The 18,041-nt window shown below is 46.3% G+C and overlaps 3 protein-coding genes across 3 annotated transcripts; 2 read left to right on the top strand and 1 right to left on the bottom strand.

Moving 5' to 3' along the window:
- Nucleotides 1-2,266: 2,266 nt before the first annotated feature.
- BCL2L13 (BCL2 like 13) lies at nt 2,267-3,204 on the top strand (the record flags this gene model as incomplete). The annotated part of the gene is made up of 2 exons (XM_078624285.1): nt 2,267-2,713; nt 2,893-3,204. Coding segments are annotated over 2 exons (759 nt in total), but the record flags the coding sequence as incomplete, so codon positions are not given.
- Nucleotides 3,205-6,733: 3,529 nt separating this feature from the next.
- LOC144741778 (wee1-like protein kinase 2) lies at nt 6,734-9,920 on the bottom strand. The gene is given in 13 exon segments (XM_078624282.1): nt 6,734-6,896; nt 7,233-7,382; nt 7,424-7,620; nt 7,911-7,996; nt 8,082-8,123; nt 8,126-8,179; nt 8,259-8,405; nt 8,504-8,625; nt 8,728-8,830; nt 8,833-8,896; nt 9,209-9,266; nt 9,387-9,595; nt 9,666-9,920. Coding segments are annotated over 13 exon segments (1,650 nt in total).
- A 1,479-nt stretch (nt 9,921-11,399) lies between these two features.
- LOC144741780 (DENN domain-containing protein 11-like) lies at nt 11,400-15,793 on the top strand. The gene is given in 15 exon segments (XM_078624284.1): nt 11,400-11,548; nt 11,589-11,692; nt 12,171-12,251; nt 12,254-12,269; nt 12,988-13,146; nt 13,860-14,013; nt 14,109-14,219; nt 14,221-14,248; nt 14,452-14,463; nt 14,466-14,521; nt 14,523-14,583; nt 14,660-14,810; nt 15,390-15,458; nt 15,597-15,750; nt 15,752-15,793. Coding segments are annotated over 15 exon segments (1,347 nt in total).
- The last annotated feature ends 2,248 nt before the right edge of the window (nt 15,794-18,041 follow it).

The raw sequence follows: 18,041 nt of genomic DNA, 5'->3' as shown, positions 1-18,041 counted from the left end.
AAATATTAAACATAATAATACATTAAATTTATATGTCACTTAAAAAGATACTGGTGGTAAAAATGGTGGTGCTGATATGTAATGTATATATGTCTATGCAGGGTCTTGGGAGGTGACATGAACTCTGTTATTCTCCTGTAAATAATGGCAGTTCAACTGTCTTCACTCTGCTTTACGCTGGATTTTGCCCAAACTCCTTCATCTGCTGAGTGACTGCTGATGTCAGCTGAGTAATCAGAATAGGAATCACATAATCCACCCCCCTCCCAAAAAAAAAAAATCCAAAAGCCACTGTGAACTCAAACACAACAAACATAACATTGATCAGGATTTCACCAGTAAATCCTGAACGCAGATTTCGTGGGTTTGACATGTTGTTGGTGTGTAAAGTGTGTTTTAACGGTCAGGTTCTGCGAGTGGATGTGACTTGTCGCCGGTATTTGTCAGTATTTGTAAGGTGGCGACGAAGCACGTGCTTCTCACGGTAACAGAGTCACGGCTGACCTGTATGGCAGCGTTGCGTACACGGTGTTTCTGAAGCAAAGCAGTAGATCAAGCAGTGAGCGTGATAAAACAAGTAGACTGTTGGGCCTTGGCTCCGCACCAGGAATGTGTGCTTGTTTCATATCGCTTGTCTTGGGGCGAAGGTGGAGAACTGTGAGACATTCCCGGTGACAGAGTGACGCCTCGGTTTGTCTGTTTCTCAGATTTTACCCAGCAGAGAACCCCTTCAGGGGAGCTTGGGACACAAGTCATAATTGAACATTTATTGTACATCACAGACCCTGGAAAGTTCCTTATTTAACTTTAGCCTCTATTTAACTCATGATGTCCTAGAGGGACAGGTATGGAACATCCTGGTAGGTCATGTGACAGGTCATGTGACATTGTGTTCCCACAACAACATTTTTTATCGTATATATCCCATCTTATATTTGATTTTTTTGTATTTTTTTGTCTTGGAGATTAATAAAGTATCCATTTGTTCATCCACCTCGATGATGATGAGAAAATTAATATCCTTTTTTTTAATTATTATTTTGTTTTTGTTTTTTTTAATTTTTTAAATATTTTTTTTAACTTGAAAATAAGACCCAGGCCATTATTGTAAGCGGGTGACGATATGAAATGAACAAATTCAGGAGGAGGATTGTGTCTATGTCGGTTCCTGTGGGCCTTACACCATGTGACATCCCTGTGCGGTTCTAACCAGCTGATGTGGATCCTGTGCAGGTTTCTGTAAAACACACAAATCAGCTTACAGAGAAAGCAAACGTTGGATAACGACGGAGGCTGTTGAGATTTAATCTCCTTCCTGCAGGACGCAGCGGCCGCACACACACACAACTGTCAACATGTGTCCTTGTGAGGAAAATACCGGCCACGGCTTGGACGGTGTCACATTAGAAATCATATTTCGACAGATGAGGATTAGATGCCTCTCTGTTCTGGAGCGCCGCTGTCAGTTCCTTTCTGCTGCACACAGAGACGTTCACACGCCTCCGTGTCCACTGTCGGTTCGAATCTCATTCCTTCAGGTCACACCTAGGTGACGAATGCTGCAACTCTGACTGGAAACCAGCGCATGTTGTTTTTCTGTAAATCCAGATTGGTTTCATACCAGAACCGAGCAAACACCCACTCGCCCCAACAAACGACATTCACGTCGTCTGTACATTGTTTGTAGAGCTACTCTCTCAATAAACTAAACTGAATGTGTGCAGATGGTTAACTGCAGCAGACTTTTAAACTTTTAAATGGAACATAGTATGTCATTATCAATTGTCAGTGGCTTTGGCACCACTAGGGGGCGCTTAGGCTTGAGCCGTGCCTGTGCACCTCAGGAAGTTCAGCTGCAGACATTGTACTGTTTCACAACTGTGGTGGAGATAATGTATCATCGACCGTTGTTTAGCTGTTGGAGAGGAGAACACGCTGAGGGTAGAGATCCTCTTTGGCAGTGGTGTGTTATTTATTCTTTTAGGTTCCTCTGTCTCGTATTTATGGGTAAAAACCGTCCACCGAAGAGAAAGTAATAAATAAATGAATCAATGTACCGCTTCATGTTCTTCACCTTGTTCACAAAATTCAGAATGTTGAATATGTGAAAGAGAATCCTCATTGTTTCTGTATTATTCTAATAATATTCAATTCAGTATTATTTAGCTTTCTTCTGCTATTTTATGTTCTTCTGTTTATTTCATTTACAGTACATGTTCAAAATAAAACAACGTATAGCATCTGCGCTCCTGTGTGTCCACCACAGGGGGAAGTGTTTGGCCTCGGTTCTGAGGAGGAGCGAGGTGTCGCCATCGCCGAGGACAGCAACGACATTTACATCCTGTCAGGGGAGCAGCATCCTGATCAGCTGAGCCCTCCGTCGTCACTGCTGTGCACTGGAGACAACAGCAGCGGGCAGAGCTCCTGGCAGACCGAAAGCCTACCTGTGTCTCTAGCCGGCCACGAGTCGTGGGCACAGGTCAGCGCCATGGACCCCGAAGATGTCAAGAGCCTGGACAGCAACGAGGGCGTGGCTCTGGCCGAGGAGCGCAGCGAAAACAACTCGTCAAACTCGGACATTGTCCACGTAGAGCGCGAGGAGGCGGAGCTGCTCGAGGAAGGCGGTGAAGCTGCCGCGATCGAGGAGAGCATGATGAGCGTTTTAGGCACGGAAAGTGAGCTGGCCGAACTCAGGGAAGAATTTAGGGAGCAGGTTCCACCTGGTGAGGCGGAGGCGGATTCCACAGCTCCGGCCTCCCTCATCTCATTAGAAGAGCCGGTTGTTATAGAGACACCTCCCAGCCTGTCGGCAGAGCCCTCCCTCATCTCCTCAGAGCCAGAGCTGCCTCCCTCGGCCCCAGAGGCAGTTAGTCCCCCCTCCCTCTGAGCCAGAACAAGATCCGACTCCAGTGCCGGAGCCAGCAGCTCCGTCCGCAGCCAAGGAGGCTGAGGACGCCGCCTTCACAGCACCGACGGAGCCGCAGGCTGCCCCAGAACCAGAACAGGAGCCCGTCGCAGCGCCCCCTCTGCCAGAAGCAGAGATTGCGGCAGAGCCTGAGACCCCAGTGGGCCCGGCCACCGAGGAGCCCCCGGCACACCCGGGCCCCCGAACCGGAGCTCCCAGTGCTGCTGTACGGAGGCGCTGCCCTCGTGGTCCTCGCTGCTGTGATGGCGTACGGCGTCATAAGCTACAGGAAGAAGTAGTTTTCTCAGGAGATAAGATTGGCAAATGGAACTAGCTAGAAATGTATTAGTACATGTACGGTGGGACTTTTCCTTTCAGAATGTCTTTGAAGCTGCATTTTTGAAAAAACATGCTTTTGAAGGTTTAAAATCAGTCGCAATACAACCGTGCGTCCCTGAATCTCATCTCACCACATGCACCTGACTGCTGGAGGCCTCGGCTGGTTCAACACAACCCCAAAACCGAAAAAAGTGCACTCCTGTCCTCATCCCTCACTACAGACTGTGTCATGGTCAACAATCGATTTGACTCCAGCCCTTCATGTCGTTTCCAGAGCGAGTGGGCTTTTACCTTCTGTCTGTGGCTTATTGCTGCGACGGTTCGCACAACTCCAGTTAATAACGCTCCGTCTGTTCGTCCTCCTCCCGTCTGACCTTTGCTTTACGCCCAAACCAAATGCGGTAATCAGACCAGCGGTTGGAATGTGTGTAAATGTGTGTTTTAGTTCACCTACATGTGTATGAAGACATTAAAGATCTTGCCCCAAAGTATTTAAATGAGTGGACAGTATAACAAATCCTCTGTCCTCTCATCCAGAGGAAGGAAAAACCAAAAAAAAACCCTCTTTTGTATTTTCAGTCTTGAGTCACAAAAGGTTCCTCAGTTCTGCATCCAACAGCATTGAAAGCAAAGCAGATTGAAATGAACAGGAAAACATGTTTTGTCAGCGCGAAAGCTGCACTGGTGTCACAGATAATGAAAGTCCTTTGACCTCCCCTACATTGTACTTGGATGGAAAACTACTTGCAAGTGTGCTGGTGTTGATTTAAACGTATTTAAAAGATTGAAAATGAATTGTCAACGCAAGTCTCTAGTTCAATCTTTCTGTGCTTTGTGAAGGCAGGTAAAATAATACGCCAAAGAATCTTAATCAGTGAATTAATGACACAATCACTTGAATTGAATGTGAGAAAATATACTTTTTGTACAGCAAAATGCCAATGTATTCTGAGCAGAGATAAAAGAACACAAGGAAAAACAAAAGAATCTGAATGGAAAAGAGACATTATTTCATTATAAAATGATCCCTTACTGAAGTTCAAGTGTCACAGATTTCACAAATTTGTGTTCTCAAACGGTAAACTCAAATTACTCATCCTAACCTTTCTTTTGGAACGTGTGATCCTCCCTTAACACAAACAGTCAAAGAGCACAAGTTTCAGAAATGCATTTTTTTCCAACAAATTGTTCAACTCATACGAGCCCCAGCCCCGGTGTGATGTACTGCAGCGCAGTGTTAAACAGGTCTCTCAGTAGATGTGGGGCGCGTTCACCACACCCCCTTCACCAGGGTGAGACTGAGTGCAATGGCCACCCGCTCCTGGGGAAGATGCTCGAGACCGACTCCCTGCGCTGCTCCACTCTCTCCTGAGGAAGTCATTCCACATCTACAGATGAATACAGGACCAGTCAGTCACTTTACTCCAGTTCTTGTTATGGTTTTAAAAAAAAAAAAGAATGCATAGGAACATAAACTCAACTCAAAATGGGGGAAAAAACAGTCAAGTAAAGAATAATAAATTAAAAGAACTAAAATTGATATTAAGGTTGTGAAAAGCAGTTACACAGAGGACATAAAAATACTGAAACAACACTTGTAAGAACAATGAATAAATATGATCAAATAGGAGGCTCAGGTGACAACGCTTTAAACAAACAAGCCGTACGTGGAGAACTCACTTGACGTGGGAAGGAGAAGATGCTTCTGCTCAGGTTCTGGGTCGCTCGATCCACAACGTTTCGCTCCAGCTGGGCTGCGATGTCTCTGAGTCCTGAGGCAACCTGCTGAAGTGCTGCTACCTCTGCAGGGTTCTCTACAGGAACACAGGAGTAAACAGATCATCACATCACGTCTTCTTGCACCCATCAGGAGCACAGGTCTATTCTTGTCTAACCAAGAACAACATGAGAAGGAAGTGAATGCAAATAGCAGTGCGATTTCCTGTTTTTTGCTGAAGACCAGATGTATACTCGTGAACAATGTGACTGTGATTCTCATTTGGCATTCATGAACTGAATCACTGCATCTGGCACAGCCAAAAAAATCAGCATTCATTTTGCAGAGAACGATGGAATCGTCCACCTCTTCATTGATGAAATGCATGCATCGTTGTCAGCTGTGTTTAATCCGACACTCACCAGGCCAGTGCAGGTCGACCGACGGCTCGATGTCGCCCAGAGAAAGGACACTGCAGCTGGACAGGTGACCGTCACTTTCGATGGCTCCATCGTCCATACAACGGTCCGCACATGGCCCGTTCGAATTAATGTCCCGGGTGAGATCTTCCCCCAGAGACAGAAGCGCCTCCTTGTAACTCCCCGCCTTTGCAGTCCGCTTGGAGGAAGCTCAAAACGACCAGGGCGGCGTTTTGTCCATTGGCAAGACTCCTCAGATCCGCCATTGATAAAAACTCTTTAAACAGGACAGGAAAAGTTAGCATTGTTTGTCTGACATGGCAACCCGACACCCGCGTACTCATTTAAGTGTAGAAAACTTTGACCAGCCCTCGGAAGAAGTTTCACAACATTTAATTTTGAAAGAGTCTTAACTTAAAATCGAGTAAGTCATCATTTTATGTAAATTCCTTGAAACTGGGAGCTAATTCTATGTAGACCGTAAACTAAGCTAGCATGAGCGATGTTAATAGGTAGCGACGTAAGCGAGTACGTAAACCTAATTTTAAGTTGCTCAGGTTAAACCAAACAACCCGGTGTATCATTGTACTTACATTCTTAGTCAGGTTGTATTCTCTGGACGCTAAAGAAGCAAATAGCTAATAGTCTTAAGCCATTAGAACAGCGGCGGAGGGCTCGTGCAGGCTGAACTACAAGACTGGGCATGTTTGTGGGCGGGGCTTCAAGTGACGCCTTCAGGGACACTCCGGTGACGTCTGTTGATAAGTGACGTAACGCAGTTTTCAGCCTGTATGGGTGCAAACGTTGCATTTATCATTTAAATGCATTTATCTTCAATGAATGCAAAAAATGTATTGCTCTTACATTTTATTCCAGCACCAAATGCATCAGTGTTATGTGCCCGACTGGCATTAAATGCTGTTAAAAGCGATGGTTATGATCTTGTCAGTTACTGTCAGAATTAAGATTAAAAACATGTCTAGAGCTGAGTCAGTATCGTTTTATAGCTGAATGCAGCAGCAGATGGGGAGTTCACCTCTGGAAAGTCCCTGCTGTGGTTTGTGGTATTTGTGAACATGACAAGCAAAAAATGAAAAGTAAGTGGTAGAGATAAAATAACAATACATCAGAAAGACATCTGATAAAATCTTTATTTACAGTTAAAATGAAACAGGTGGAGTGCACTGATCTGCAGAAATGAAACTAAACTGATACGATCACTTGAAGGAGACAGGGAAATGGCCAACGCTTTCCATGACTGACGCCAGTGACACTTTAAGATCTGGTGTGATTCCTTTCACAATTAAAAAAACATAAAATAAAGGCAGCACTTGTGCCCCCCCAATTGCCCCGTTAAACTCCATACCCCGGACAACCAAAACTCATGGATCGGGACGCCTTCCTGCCCACGAGCCTCCTCCCCGTCTTCGGTAGAGAATCCATCTTGGAGAGTTTCAGATCAGGCGGGAGGTTCTGTGTTGGTGAGAGAGCAGCCTGACGGGCCTCCTGAAGCTCCCTGAGGAGACGAAAGAGGAGATCAATCAACGTATGGGGATGACACTTTGAAAAAAAAAGGCCTATTGAACTGAATGTGGGAGCAAAAAACATCTGCGTGCAGCTGAATGTGGAACAGCGCCACCTTTTGCTCACATTTAAGCAATTCACACCAAAAACAGAACATCCCCTGCCCGAGTAAATAGTCTTGGTTTAGGACTGTTCATGCTTTCGGTTTTAAACGGGAGATTACGGGAAATATTTCTCACGCCCATGTTTGAGTAGTTTGTGGTCAGTCCAAACCTGTTGATGCCAGAAAAATGTATTTTTATGACAAGCCTTCACAGTCGTGTCTTACTTTTCAAGCATGGCTGTCCTGAACTTCTCCACGTTCAGCTCTCTGCGGAGCTGGGCAGCCAGCCTCCCTGCCCTCTCCTGCCGCAAGACCGTGTGCTTGCAAAGCTCCCCTGGCAGACGGTCGTTTGGTCGGGTCTGGATCCAGCAGCAACTGACAGAGAAAGGACAAAGCGTGTGAATTCTTACAGTAACTTCACGACAGATTGGGACAGAGCTACCTTCAGTAAGTCTCTGAAGGGAGAGGAGAGCTCCTGGGGCAGATTGGGGAGGTGTCCCTCTCGGAGGCTGTGCCACTCTTCTCCATTTTGTGACAGTGGGGGGGCGCCAGCTGCCAGCAGCAGTGTGAGGCCCAGGGCGAAGATGTCCGCCATGGGTAGGTGGGTGTAATCCTTGGGAGATATGGAATATCTGACATGAACAACACAAATACGGATGTTTTTTTTCATTCTGCAAACTAAAATAAGAATTACTATTATTAAGATTTGCAATTAATAAAAAAAATGAATTTATGTTTAAATTATTTATGTTCACAAATGGAATTATGAAGTAAAAAGGGTAAATATCCAGATGTTCTGTTGTAGTACAATCAAATGTACAGGATTGTGCATGTTATAAATAAAGAAGTGTGCAGCCTGCAGGGACAAGTGGATCCATCCGTGTTTACAGTTTGACATTTTACCTCGTGCAGAACCTCACTGGCCAGAAAGCGGCTGTCTCCCTCCTCAACCTGAGGACTGTTGGTTGAGGTCACATGACCCAGATCCCCTGCACAAAGACGGATGTGGATTCTATAACAAAGAAACGACCTATACGATTCATTTTTGATCCATCATCACATTTCCACTTATACCAATTTTATATATTACTCCTGCGGAATTGCGCCCATCCTCGTCTCCTCGCTTTCTCCTCCCCCCGCGGTGCTGGGACGCTGAGAAATGAATATATTACCTACAAATAACCACAGACCGGGGCCGAGTTTTAGGGCGTGAATCAGGTGAGGAGACAGGAGCTGCACAATGGGACATACTGGGTTTGATGTCCAGGTGCACGAGACCCAAGCTGTGGATGTATTTGAGACCCATGGACACCTGCAAGAGCAGATTTTTCAACTCCACCTCTGAAAACATCTCACCCTGGACTTCCTTCTTCTTGATGGCATCATTGAGACTTCCACCTAGCTCACACACACACACACACACACACACACACATCATTTAATCTCAAACAATAAGTGAACAAGTGAAAACAAGTGTACATCCTGTGAAGACCTACCATTACAATATTCATTCTGAATAATCATGTGGTCATCTTCTGCCCACGCCGAATAATAGCGAACAACATGTGGATGGTGTCCAAGAACAGCATGTGCATACACCTCCTTGAGCGCGATCTGCCTGGGGAGGGACGTGAAACATCGTCATTGTCATTCTGTCAAAGGAGCTAAATTCACGACCGACATTCTGATGGAGCGCTCCACCGGAGGACTGCTGACTCACTCGTTGGCAGAGCCAGCGAGGGGTCGGCGAGATCGCTTTATGGCGTACAAGCAACCGTCCAGCCTCTTCACACACTTGTAGACGGCCCCGAACTCGCCCACGCGATGCACTCCAGCTCCAGGAACTCGTCCTCATATCGTGACAGCATGAACGCTCGCACAGCTTGCTTCTGCCAGACGAACAAAGAGACACAGCACATGGCAGAACGGAGGGGTTTCTAAAAGAGGGAACGCACGTCACAAGATGCGAGTTTGATTTCAGCCAGGAGATTCATCATGTGTCACCATATATGGTCAGGACTTCCTGGTTTGGCAAAGATTCTGACAGCTCTGCTCAGATTTATTGAAGGAATCCCGGAAGTACGACTGGCAGCGTGTATTTATTGTTGTGTGTGTGTGTGTGTGGGGGGGGGGGTACCCGAGTAGGCAGCCAGGGATGACAAGGCCTGACTTCTACAAAGCGCTGATAAAAATAGCCGTACCTTTGGTGGGAAAAAGGTTTCGTCATCCTCCTCTGATGATGTTAGACTGTGTTTCAGCCTGAAAGATGAAAAAAGGAACCTGTCTATTTTCTGAAAAAGTTAGGTTGAGGATCATGCGGGAATCGCCCAGTGAATAAATAGCTCCCGTGACACAAAACCCAACCAGCCTGGAGTTTACCTGCGCCCGTAATCCTCCTCATCATCACTTCTGTATCTGCTGCTCTCCTGCTGCTCACTGCGCCGGCACACCGAGTCAGGGGTAAACGGGTTCACGTTGACCGACGGCGCCTGGATGAGGTTGACAGTCGATGACGCAAACCGCGTGCTCCTCCGTTGGCGGTTTATCTTCGTGCTGGAGTAAGGTTGGGATGACTTGGACAGCAGACTCTGGGGAGGAAAACGCAGACAGCCGTGGACATGTCAGACCTGCTGTGAGACAACGTGAATCATTGCCCACCTTCGGGGTGCTGGGAGAGTCGCAGAGCCGCAGTTTCCTCCAGGAGGCGTAGGGTATGGGGCTGGTGCACGGTGCAGGGGAAGACGGCGTGTTGCATCTGCTGCGATGGCGTTGCACTCGCGGCGTCCTGCACCCGAAGTCGAGGCCCTGGATCCTGGAGGTTGCGTCGTCCGAGTTGTTGTCACTGTTGCTTGTTTCCTCCCCACAACTGGAGAAGTCCAGCTGCTGGCTGATCCCGTCGAACACCATCGCCATACCGGGGCCTTCGTTTTGAGACGTATTCAAGGATAAGACTAATTGTATACAGCTGTTGAGAGTACTAGTTGTACTAGTTTGTATTCTTTGTTATGTGAATTGTGTCCGCACACCAAGATCAGTTCTCTGTATGTTCACAAACATACTTGGCAATTTAAGATTCTGCTTTTTTAGGAACAAGGGAACCGTTGCAAATGTTGGAATTGGAGCTGTGAAGTAGGCCTGTATTTAAATATCATGAGTGATTCTGCACAGACATGTGCAGTAACATTTTGCTGCAAACAAGACACGTCCCATCATTCAGTGTCAATTCAAATCAGCTTTTACATGAATCATGTCATGACTTATCCTCCATTTTACTCATTGAGCACATTTTAAAAGCTCGGAGGATTGTACACACAGCGGACATGACCACAAACACCAGTGTTTCACATCATTCGTTCCATTTCTGCTGGATACTCACGAACGAGTCGCCTCCTGTCCCGCAGCCACCACGCTTTGAATTTCGCGCCACGTATGTAAATGACTTCCTGTTTAAGTAACTTATGTCACGAGTGTGTGGCTCAGTGATTGGCCGAAGCTACCCCCCCCCCCCCCCCCACACACACACACACACCGGACTCAACAGGTATTTGTATTATGAATTAATGCACAAAATAAATGCTTGCGAATATGATATATTTTTAATCTTATTTTATTTTGTTGACTCATTGGTTTTTTTTTGTGTTTTTTACAAATGTCGGTGTTTGTTTTATCTCCTCTCCTACTGGTCCATTTCACTTTCATCATTTTTAACATTCCCTTATCATGTAATGCTCTATATTGATGTAATTGTGCTTTTTACTCACAATGTTCATAATGTATTTGCATTCTTTGCATTTTTGTGTCTCCCTGTATCTTTATTTTATTTTTTCCTGTCTTTGTAAAGAACTTTTAATTACGCATTCATTATTATTATTGTTGTAGTTGTAGTAGTAGTTGTTGTTGTTGTTGTTATTTTGGGGGCGTGGCAAATGTCGTCAAATGTAAAGAATCCGCGTATTATAATTTCGTTGGTTTGGAACAACAAATTTGATTTTTCTTTTAATGTATACTGTAATGCCCCCTAATAACTCTTCGGGGTTGAAGCTTTGAATCCCCCCCTGTTTCTCAGTTAGTGGCTGGAGAATGTATTTAATGAAAGAAGGACGCCGCCCCCCCCCCCCCCCCCCCCCCCCCCCCCCCAATCAGGTCACCTATGAAATAGTAATAGAGACACGTGGGCGGAAGTCAGTGACGTCATCACAACAGCGGACGGGCGGAGCAGCCCGTCGGTCGGTGGATGTGACACGCTTACAAATAGACCGAAAACGAGGCAGCGAGCAGCAGGGAACCATGGTCCGGTGCTCGGCGGGTGTCTAGTCTGCTCGATTCACCCGGATTCTCCCGGACTGTTCGTTCTTTCTGTACCTCCCGAATCCCGTCGGAGGCGGCAGCACCATGGTGGAGAAGTCGGACCGAGCCCCGCTGCTGGACTGGGAGGAGATCCCTCCGCCCGAGCAGGCGGCTCCCGCTGCGCCGCGGGAGGAGGAGGACCCACCGCCCGGGGAGCGTCCCCCGCAGCGGCGGCGGCCGGGACGGGAGCCCCGGTGGAACGGAGCTGTCCGGCCGCGGGTGGGAGTGTGCCAGCCCCGATCGGGTGCTTCTCTTCCCCGGCCTCACGGTGAAGGATCAGTGGGAGGAGAAGGACCAGATCGTGGCTGTGTTTGTGGTGACCTTTGACACCAGATCAGGTGAGAGGGCCTCTGACGTCCGGTACCAGTTGACCGGTTCTAATGTCTGCAGGTACGAGCGATAGGAGGGAAACCGGCGACAACGATACGTCTGAGATAAGTCAGATAAAGAGACACAAGAAACTCTGAAGACCTTTGGTTCAGTTTATGTCAGTTTACATGAAAATATGATGGAAAAAACCGACAATCAGGAAAATAGCTGATCAGAAATATAATGAAACACCATGAAAGTTTGCTACTGACATGTTTGAATTCAAGATGAACAAACTGCTGTAACAAACGCATCTGGAGTTAAAAACGACGTGAACACATGTCCAAGCTTTCACCTTCACATGTGTCTGAGGTTTTTCGCCGCTGAGTCAGAGGTTCCCACTGCCTCTCACCGACCTCTGAGCACTGAAACTGAATTTGAGGAAGGATGACACGGCAGTTTGGGTGCCTCACCGTGTTTTGTGTGTGGGATGCATGTCGACCACAGGAAACATGGTGGAGTGGTGTTTGCCTCATGACGTCAATCTGGACGGAGTGGAGTTCAAGTCCATGGCCAGCGGTTCGCACCGGTCACCAGCGACTTTATGTACGTACCCTCCAAGTTCAACTGCAGTGAAATCTGTGTGAATTGCCCCACAATACGACACCATCACGATATTTAAGTTGTGATACAATATTGCGATACATTTGAAAACATTTTTTTTTCAGTTTCTGTTTTCAGATTTCAACCACAATGTTGCACTGAAACTAAAAATGTCTAAATACATGACAAAGTCAAAAAATGTCGCTGCACCTAACAGATTACAGACATATCCACACCAAGACAAACTAGAATTGTTTTTTTTTTAAAAATCCAAATGAAATGTGAACTGAAAATGCTGTAGTACGTATACCAGGCCTGTGAGGGGCGCTGTAACGCGCCTGCGCCCAAAACTGAGAAGAACATGACGACGAATAGGAATCAAACGGATGAAAAAGCCACATCAGCAGCTTCTGCCCCGTGATCCGCCACCGTTAGCGGGGGGGGGGTTAGCCCGTGCGAGATAGGGGAGAGGTGGCGCTATTGTGTCATCGCTTCAGAATCTAAGATGTGTATGGGTTGTAAATACAGAAAGATAAATAACAGTGGCACGTTCCGATTTGTTCACTACTCTCAGTCTAAGTTTGATGTTTCCAACCTCTGAGGAAATCGTATTAATGTGACTTGTGTATTAACTCAGACAGCTCAGACAGTTAGTGTTTGTATCTACATGTCGCCATAGAAACCAGCCCGATGTTGAACTGTGTCTCTTGTTTCCGGGCAGATATTTCCGTAAAGGCTGTTACTTCGGGCTGGCCTGTTTCGCAAACATGCCTGTGGAGAGCGAGCTGGAGCGGGGGGCCAGGATGAAGTCTGTGGGAATCCTGTCCCCCTCTTACACTCTGCTGTACCGCTACATGCACTTCCTGGAGAACCAAGTCAGGTAATGTCTTCTTCCAGTTTGGATTCCGCTGTTTCCCCTCATCATCCAGCCGTGACTTCTGTTGTGTCCCTCGCGTCTCATCTTTTAAACATGAACCCAGAGTCACAGCTTTTGTCCCGAGAAGCCGCTTGCATGCATGAAGAAAGAAACAAAAGCAGTTACTCTTCTTCTCTTCTCTGCCCCCCCACCGACGATAGCTTATCGCCTCACTGTGTAAATAAATGACGGCGCCGGCACATCCGTGTGAATGGGAACTGTGGGAATAAGAGCATAAATGGTTCGACGGAATTAATCCGAGTACTCAATAATTGAATGTGTGTGGCCTGAAATGACGCCGCAGGAAAACAAAACGTGCATTATGGATGAGAGAAATGGTTTCTGATCATGTGTTTCAACCAAACGCAGAAGAGAATTTGAGCTTGAGTGAATAATTCAGTTGAAGCAGACGTGCAAAAAATAAATCAAAATTACCCTTAAAAAACATAATAACAATCATTTTCGTCGTCACTTTGCTCAGCTATGTCAGTGCACCATTTGTGCAGTATCATGTAAATTTGGATAGATTGGATAGATTTCATTAAGAGTAACCAATTAACTGCAAGCAAGTGTTTGTGTATACACGTTTGTGGAGAGTGTGTTTGCTCCTTGTAGTTATTTTTTTTTAATTGTTTCATTTTATTTTACTTTTAATTCTTTCTGATTGTGATTTCCAGACACCAGCTACAGTGCCCGGGTCAGTATTCTCCGCTCGAGGCCTTCTATGAGGATAAGAAGGCCGTGCTTCCCCCCACAGGGAACGGTCTGGTCACCAGCTGCCCGACCTGGAGCGTGACCACCATCAACCGCTGCATGCACCCAGAAATGAAGGTCCGTAAGCCACAACAGTACACCGGTACAGTCGGTGTGAGGTGCCACCGAACCAGCCCAGACTGTGTCTGTCTGCCCCCCCACCTTCCCCGCAGATCACCCATCCGGCCGGCTGCATGTCCCAGTTCATCCAGTTTTTTGGCGAACAGATCATGGTGCTGTGGAAGTATGCGCTGCTCAGGAAGCGTCTCCTCATCTTCTCGCCGCCCGCCTGTGGGCGTGGTCTGCTACCGAGGTAAGAAGCTGCAATGTGTAAGAATTGAGTCCTCTTACGACTGTGACTCACTGTCGCCTCTAGAGGTACAGAGTGGTATCAACTACAGCACTATCCCTGCAGCGTAGTACAATCCCCTCATGATTTTAATATGATTTAATATATTACATATTATGATTTATTTGTGATACGTGGACATACTCACTCACTTTTCTCTCCCTCAGTGTACTGCTGTTGCTCCTGGCCAATGTGTCTTTACCTGGCGTTGGAGTTTCTGTGCCTGAATTGCGTCCTTTTTTTCTACATCAACGTCGCCGACATCGGCGCGCTGGAGACGGAGCTGGCGTACGTGGCCTGTAAGTGCAGCGCCGCCGTTCCCCTCGGCAGCCGACTCGCGCCGGCGGAAACAAAAGTCTCACTGTTTGCTTTCAGGCACCACGGAGAAGATTTTCGAGGAGAAGAAGGAGTTGTACGACGTCTACATCGATAACCAGAATGTGAAAACGCACAGGAGCCATTTGCAGCCGCTGCTCCGACTGAACGCCGCAGACAGAGAGAAGTACAGGAAACTGAGCGAACAGAGGTACGTAAAAAAAAACAACTCCATCAACATGTTGATGTTACCCGCTGAATGCAGACTGAACTACCAGTACAATGTGGTCACCTTTTATATTAGTTTAAAAAAATCATAATTTATCATAAAATCATGTGTTTTTGTACTAATATATGTCTTTATTTATTTTATATTTATTATTACATATATTATTGTTATTATTATATTTATTTTTAAGTTTAATTTTACTTTTAGTTTATATTTACTATATATTATTAGTTTATTTACGTATATGTATACGTGATCCATAAATGTGCACGATGCACAAAGAACAAATCCAAGAAAATTAACCACCGTCACCACCGTTAATATGGCATTGTTTATATATACATTTCTGTATAATATATACATTATACATTTATTTTCCCACATATTTCCGCATATTTGTTTACACTGCTTGCTTACCTATTTATCTATTTATTTTCGGTTTTCTTTATTTTCTATCGTACATTTCCCTGTTATGGGACATATTCTCTTCTCTTCTTTTATTTCTTCTTATTCTACCTCTCACTGCATGTGCGCCGACAGTGACAGATGGTGTGTTTTCAGGCAGATGCTGCTGTACTCTCAGGAGGTGGATGCAGACTGTACGTCGAATGAGGAGGACCTGTTTATTCTGTGAGTCCCAGACGAGTGTTTTCAAACCTGCGTCACCATCGCAGGCAGGATGTTGACGCAGGAAACGGGCGTCGCCTTCGTTTCATCTGTCACGTCCCGACCAGAGCTGCGGTGTGTGACGTTTCCATCCTCCTCCAGGTTCTTCATGGAGCTGAACAACCGCATCTTCCAGACGCTGTCGGAGGTGGCGGGGAGCGCTGATCCCACCCTCACGGCGGAGCATGTGCGGGCCATGGGGCTGGACCCCCAGGGTGACCGCTCCTTCCTGGTGGAGCTGCTGGAGGTGTACGGCGGTGGACGTCGCTCTGGTCATAGACAACCTCTGCTGCCCCTGAGGTGACCTGGGATTGTTTGTGGGACTAGGAAGCTCTCACACACACACACACACACACACACACACACACACACACTGACACACTGCCTTCACCCTGGGACTTCATCTGTTGCCCGCTGTCCCCTCCTGGGTGCACTGCAAAAATTCAAAGAATATTTGTCTCATTTCTAGTCAAAGTGTCTCATTTCCAACATTTCATAGAAATGTTAGTAAAATTAGATCCATCACCAGACATTTTAGACATTTTTCCACTTGTTTCAAGCTAATTTTTACTTAAAAAAGAAAAGAAACATTTTTTTTTCCTATTACAAGCAAAAAAATCATGTAAAACTGGCATTTTAAACTGGATTTTTCTGCTTATTTCAAGTGAAAATTGACTGTTATTGACTGAAATAAGACAAATATTCTTGGAAGGAGTTTTGAGTTGTTGCAGTGGGGGCATTGCCCCCCCCTCTGTGTGTGTCTCTCATCTCTCTTTGACTGTTTCCAGCCAGCGCGGCTGTTAAAGGACTGAAGCTGAAGCTGTGTCGACAGCTCTTTCTCTGTCACTCAGCACCTTTTTTTTTTGTTGTTAAAAACCATTTGTGTGTCTCGTAGTTTTTGGATTCAACTACTGATCGTCTGCGGTCACTAATAGCGATCACGTCGTGACTCGTTCCGAGCATAGTGCTGTGTGTTTCATCTGTTTTTTTTTTTTTTTTTCGTTGCGAGGGCGGAAAAATACGACGCTCCGAAAAATAGGAAACGAGAGGACTGAACAGATTCTGCTGAACACCAAACGTAAACGTACGCTTTGAAACACTTTATTTGCCTTTTAAAAATGAAGCAATAGACGTCTGCGTGCTGTCTGTCCCTCAGCACGGAGGCGACGTTGAGTGTTTGTTTGTGAATGTACGTGCGTTCACCTGTTTTGCACGACCTTCCACACGAGGCTGTGGCTGCTGGGCCGAGCCACGGGGCCAATCATGAATGTGACTGGGAACACTAACTTTCTGTGAATGCTGCACCACGTCCGCCAGGAGACCTTCTTTCCTGATGCACCGTGTCATGTCTTCATGTTTTTCTATGCGATTTCCATGTCTACTGAACCTGCCGTGGCTGATGTGGTGGTTATTATTATTATTATTATTACTACTATTTTGACTCAAACTCCACGGAGCCCGAGTCATCGGCGGGAGCTGGTGTTTCCTCTGAGATGTGTTTTTGATGTGATGGAGCTGTTTGTAGTGCGCTTCAATGGGATCCACTCTGTCTGGGACAAAGACGCCTTTGTGTTTTGTGTTTTTTTTTGTTTTTTTGTTTTCCTCCAGAGATGTGGCCGTGTCACGGCCCCGAGCAGGCGGATTCACACACAGAGCGCTTCTCCCCGGTCTTTTCATCGCACTCATTCAATGAATCGGCGTCTGAAGGACTCTGAATAGCGCTGGCAGAGGCCAATGTGGGTGACGATTGGTTCCAAGTTGGAACACCGAGGCTCTCATAATCCTTTTTAAAACACAGGAGGGTGAATCTGTGTCCCTGATGTGCAGGCACCTGATGTGTCCTGGTTTGGTGTAAAAAAAAACAAACAAACAAAAAAAAAAAAACAAGAGCACTTAAAAGCTTTATTGTCAAAATGGGGCCCTTATGAGAATGTGACTTCCTCTAATATGACTGGTTTTGTGTCCGTATGTCAGCGTCGGTCTCACAGAGGAACCCGCTGACTCTCTCCTGTCTTACATCGTGCTCCCCCCACACACCTTTGGGTATAAAGACGCCTTCTTTGTGGACTTGTTCACAGACGTGTACCAGCATCAGCTATGGGTTTGTGTCACTCTACTGAATGTCCGAGACAGCAGATGTATTGCACTCGTGCAGCAGCACATTGAAGCTGTGTGGTTTTGTTTGTTTGTTCTTCCTTCACTGCAACAATGTAAAACATCCCTCACCTTTACTTAACGCAAACCACAGTAAGAGATGTCAATAATGTGCACATGAAGTTGATAGCATGACCAACTCGTCATATCACTGTACTGCCATAAGACAATAAACCGTTGACCACGAACACGGAGGAGTTTTCATTTCCTAGGACGTCATCCTCCTCCTACCTCTGGAACTTTCCAGTTCTGGTCTTCACACCTCTTTAAGAGAAGACTTGGGTTCGGTCTGGGTCACGGCCGCCTTGAAACCCTCCCTCCGTCGTGCCCAGGCTGCTGGCTGAACTCTCCTCCAGAATGCAGCTTCTGCCACGGGTACGTTTCCATCTGTGT

This window comes from Lampetra planeri, unplaced genomic scaffold (genome assembly GCF_965212315.1).
Source record: "Lampetra planeri unplaced genomic scaffold, kcLamPlan1.2.h2 scaffold_712, whole genome shotgun sequence".
NCBI classification, from domain to species: Eukaryota; Metazoa; Chordata; class Hyperoartia; order Petromyzontiformes; family Petromyzontidae; genus Lampetra; species Lampetra planeri.
Note: the sequence above shows the minus strand (reverse complement) of the source record. Positions and strands in the feature narration are given on the sequence as shown.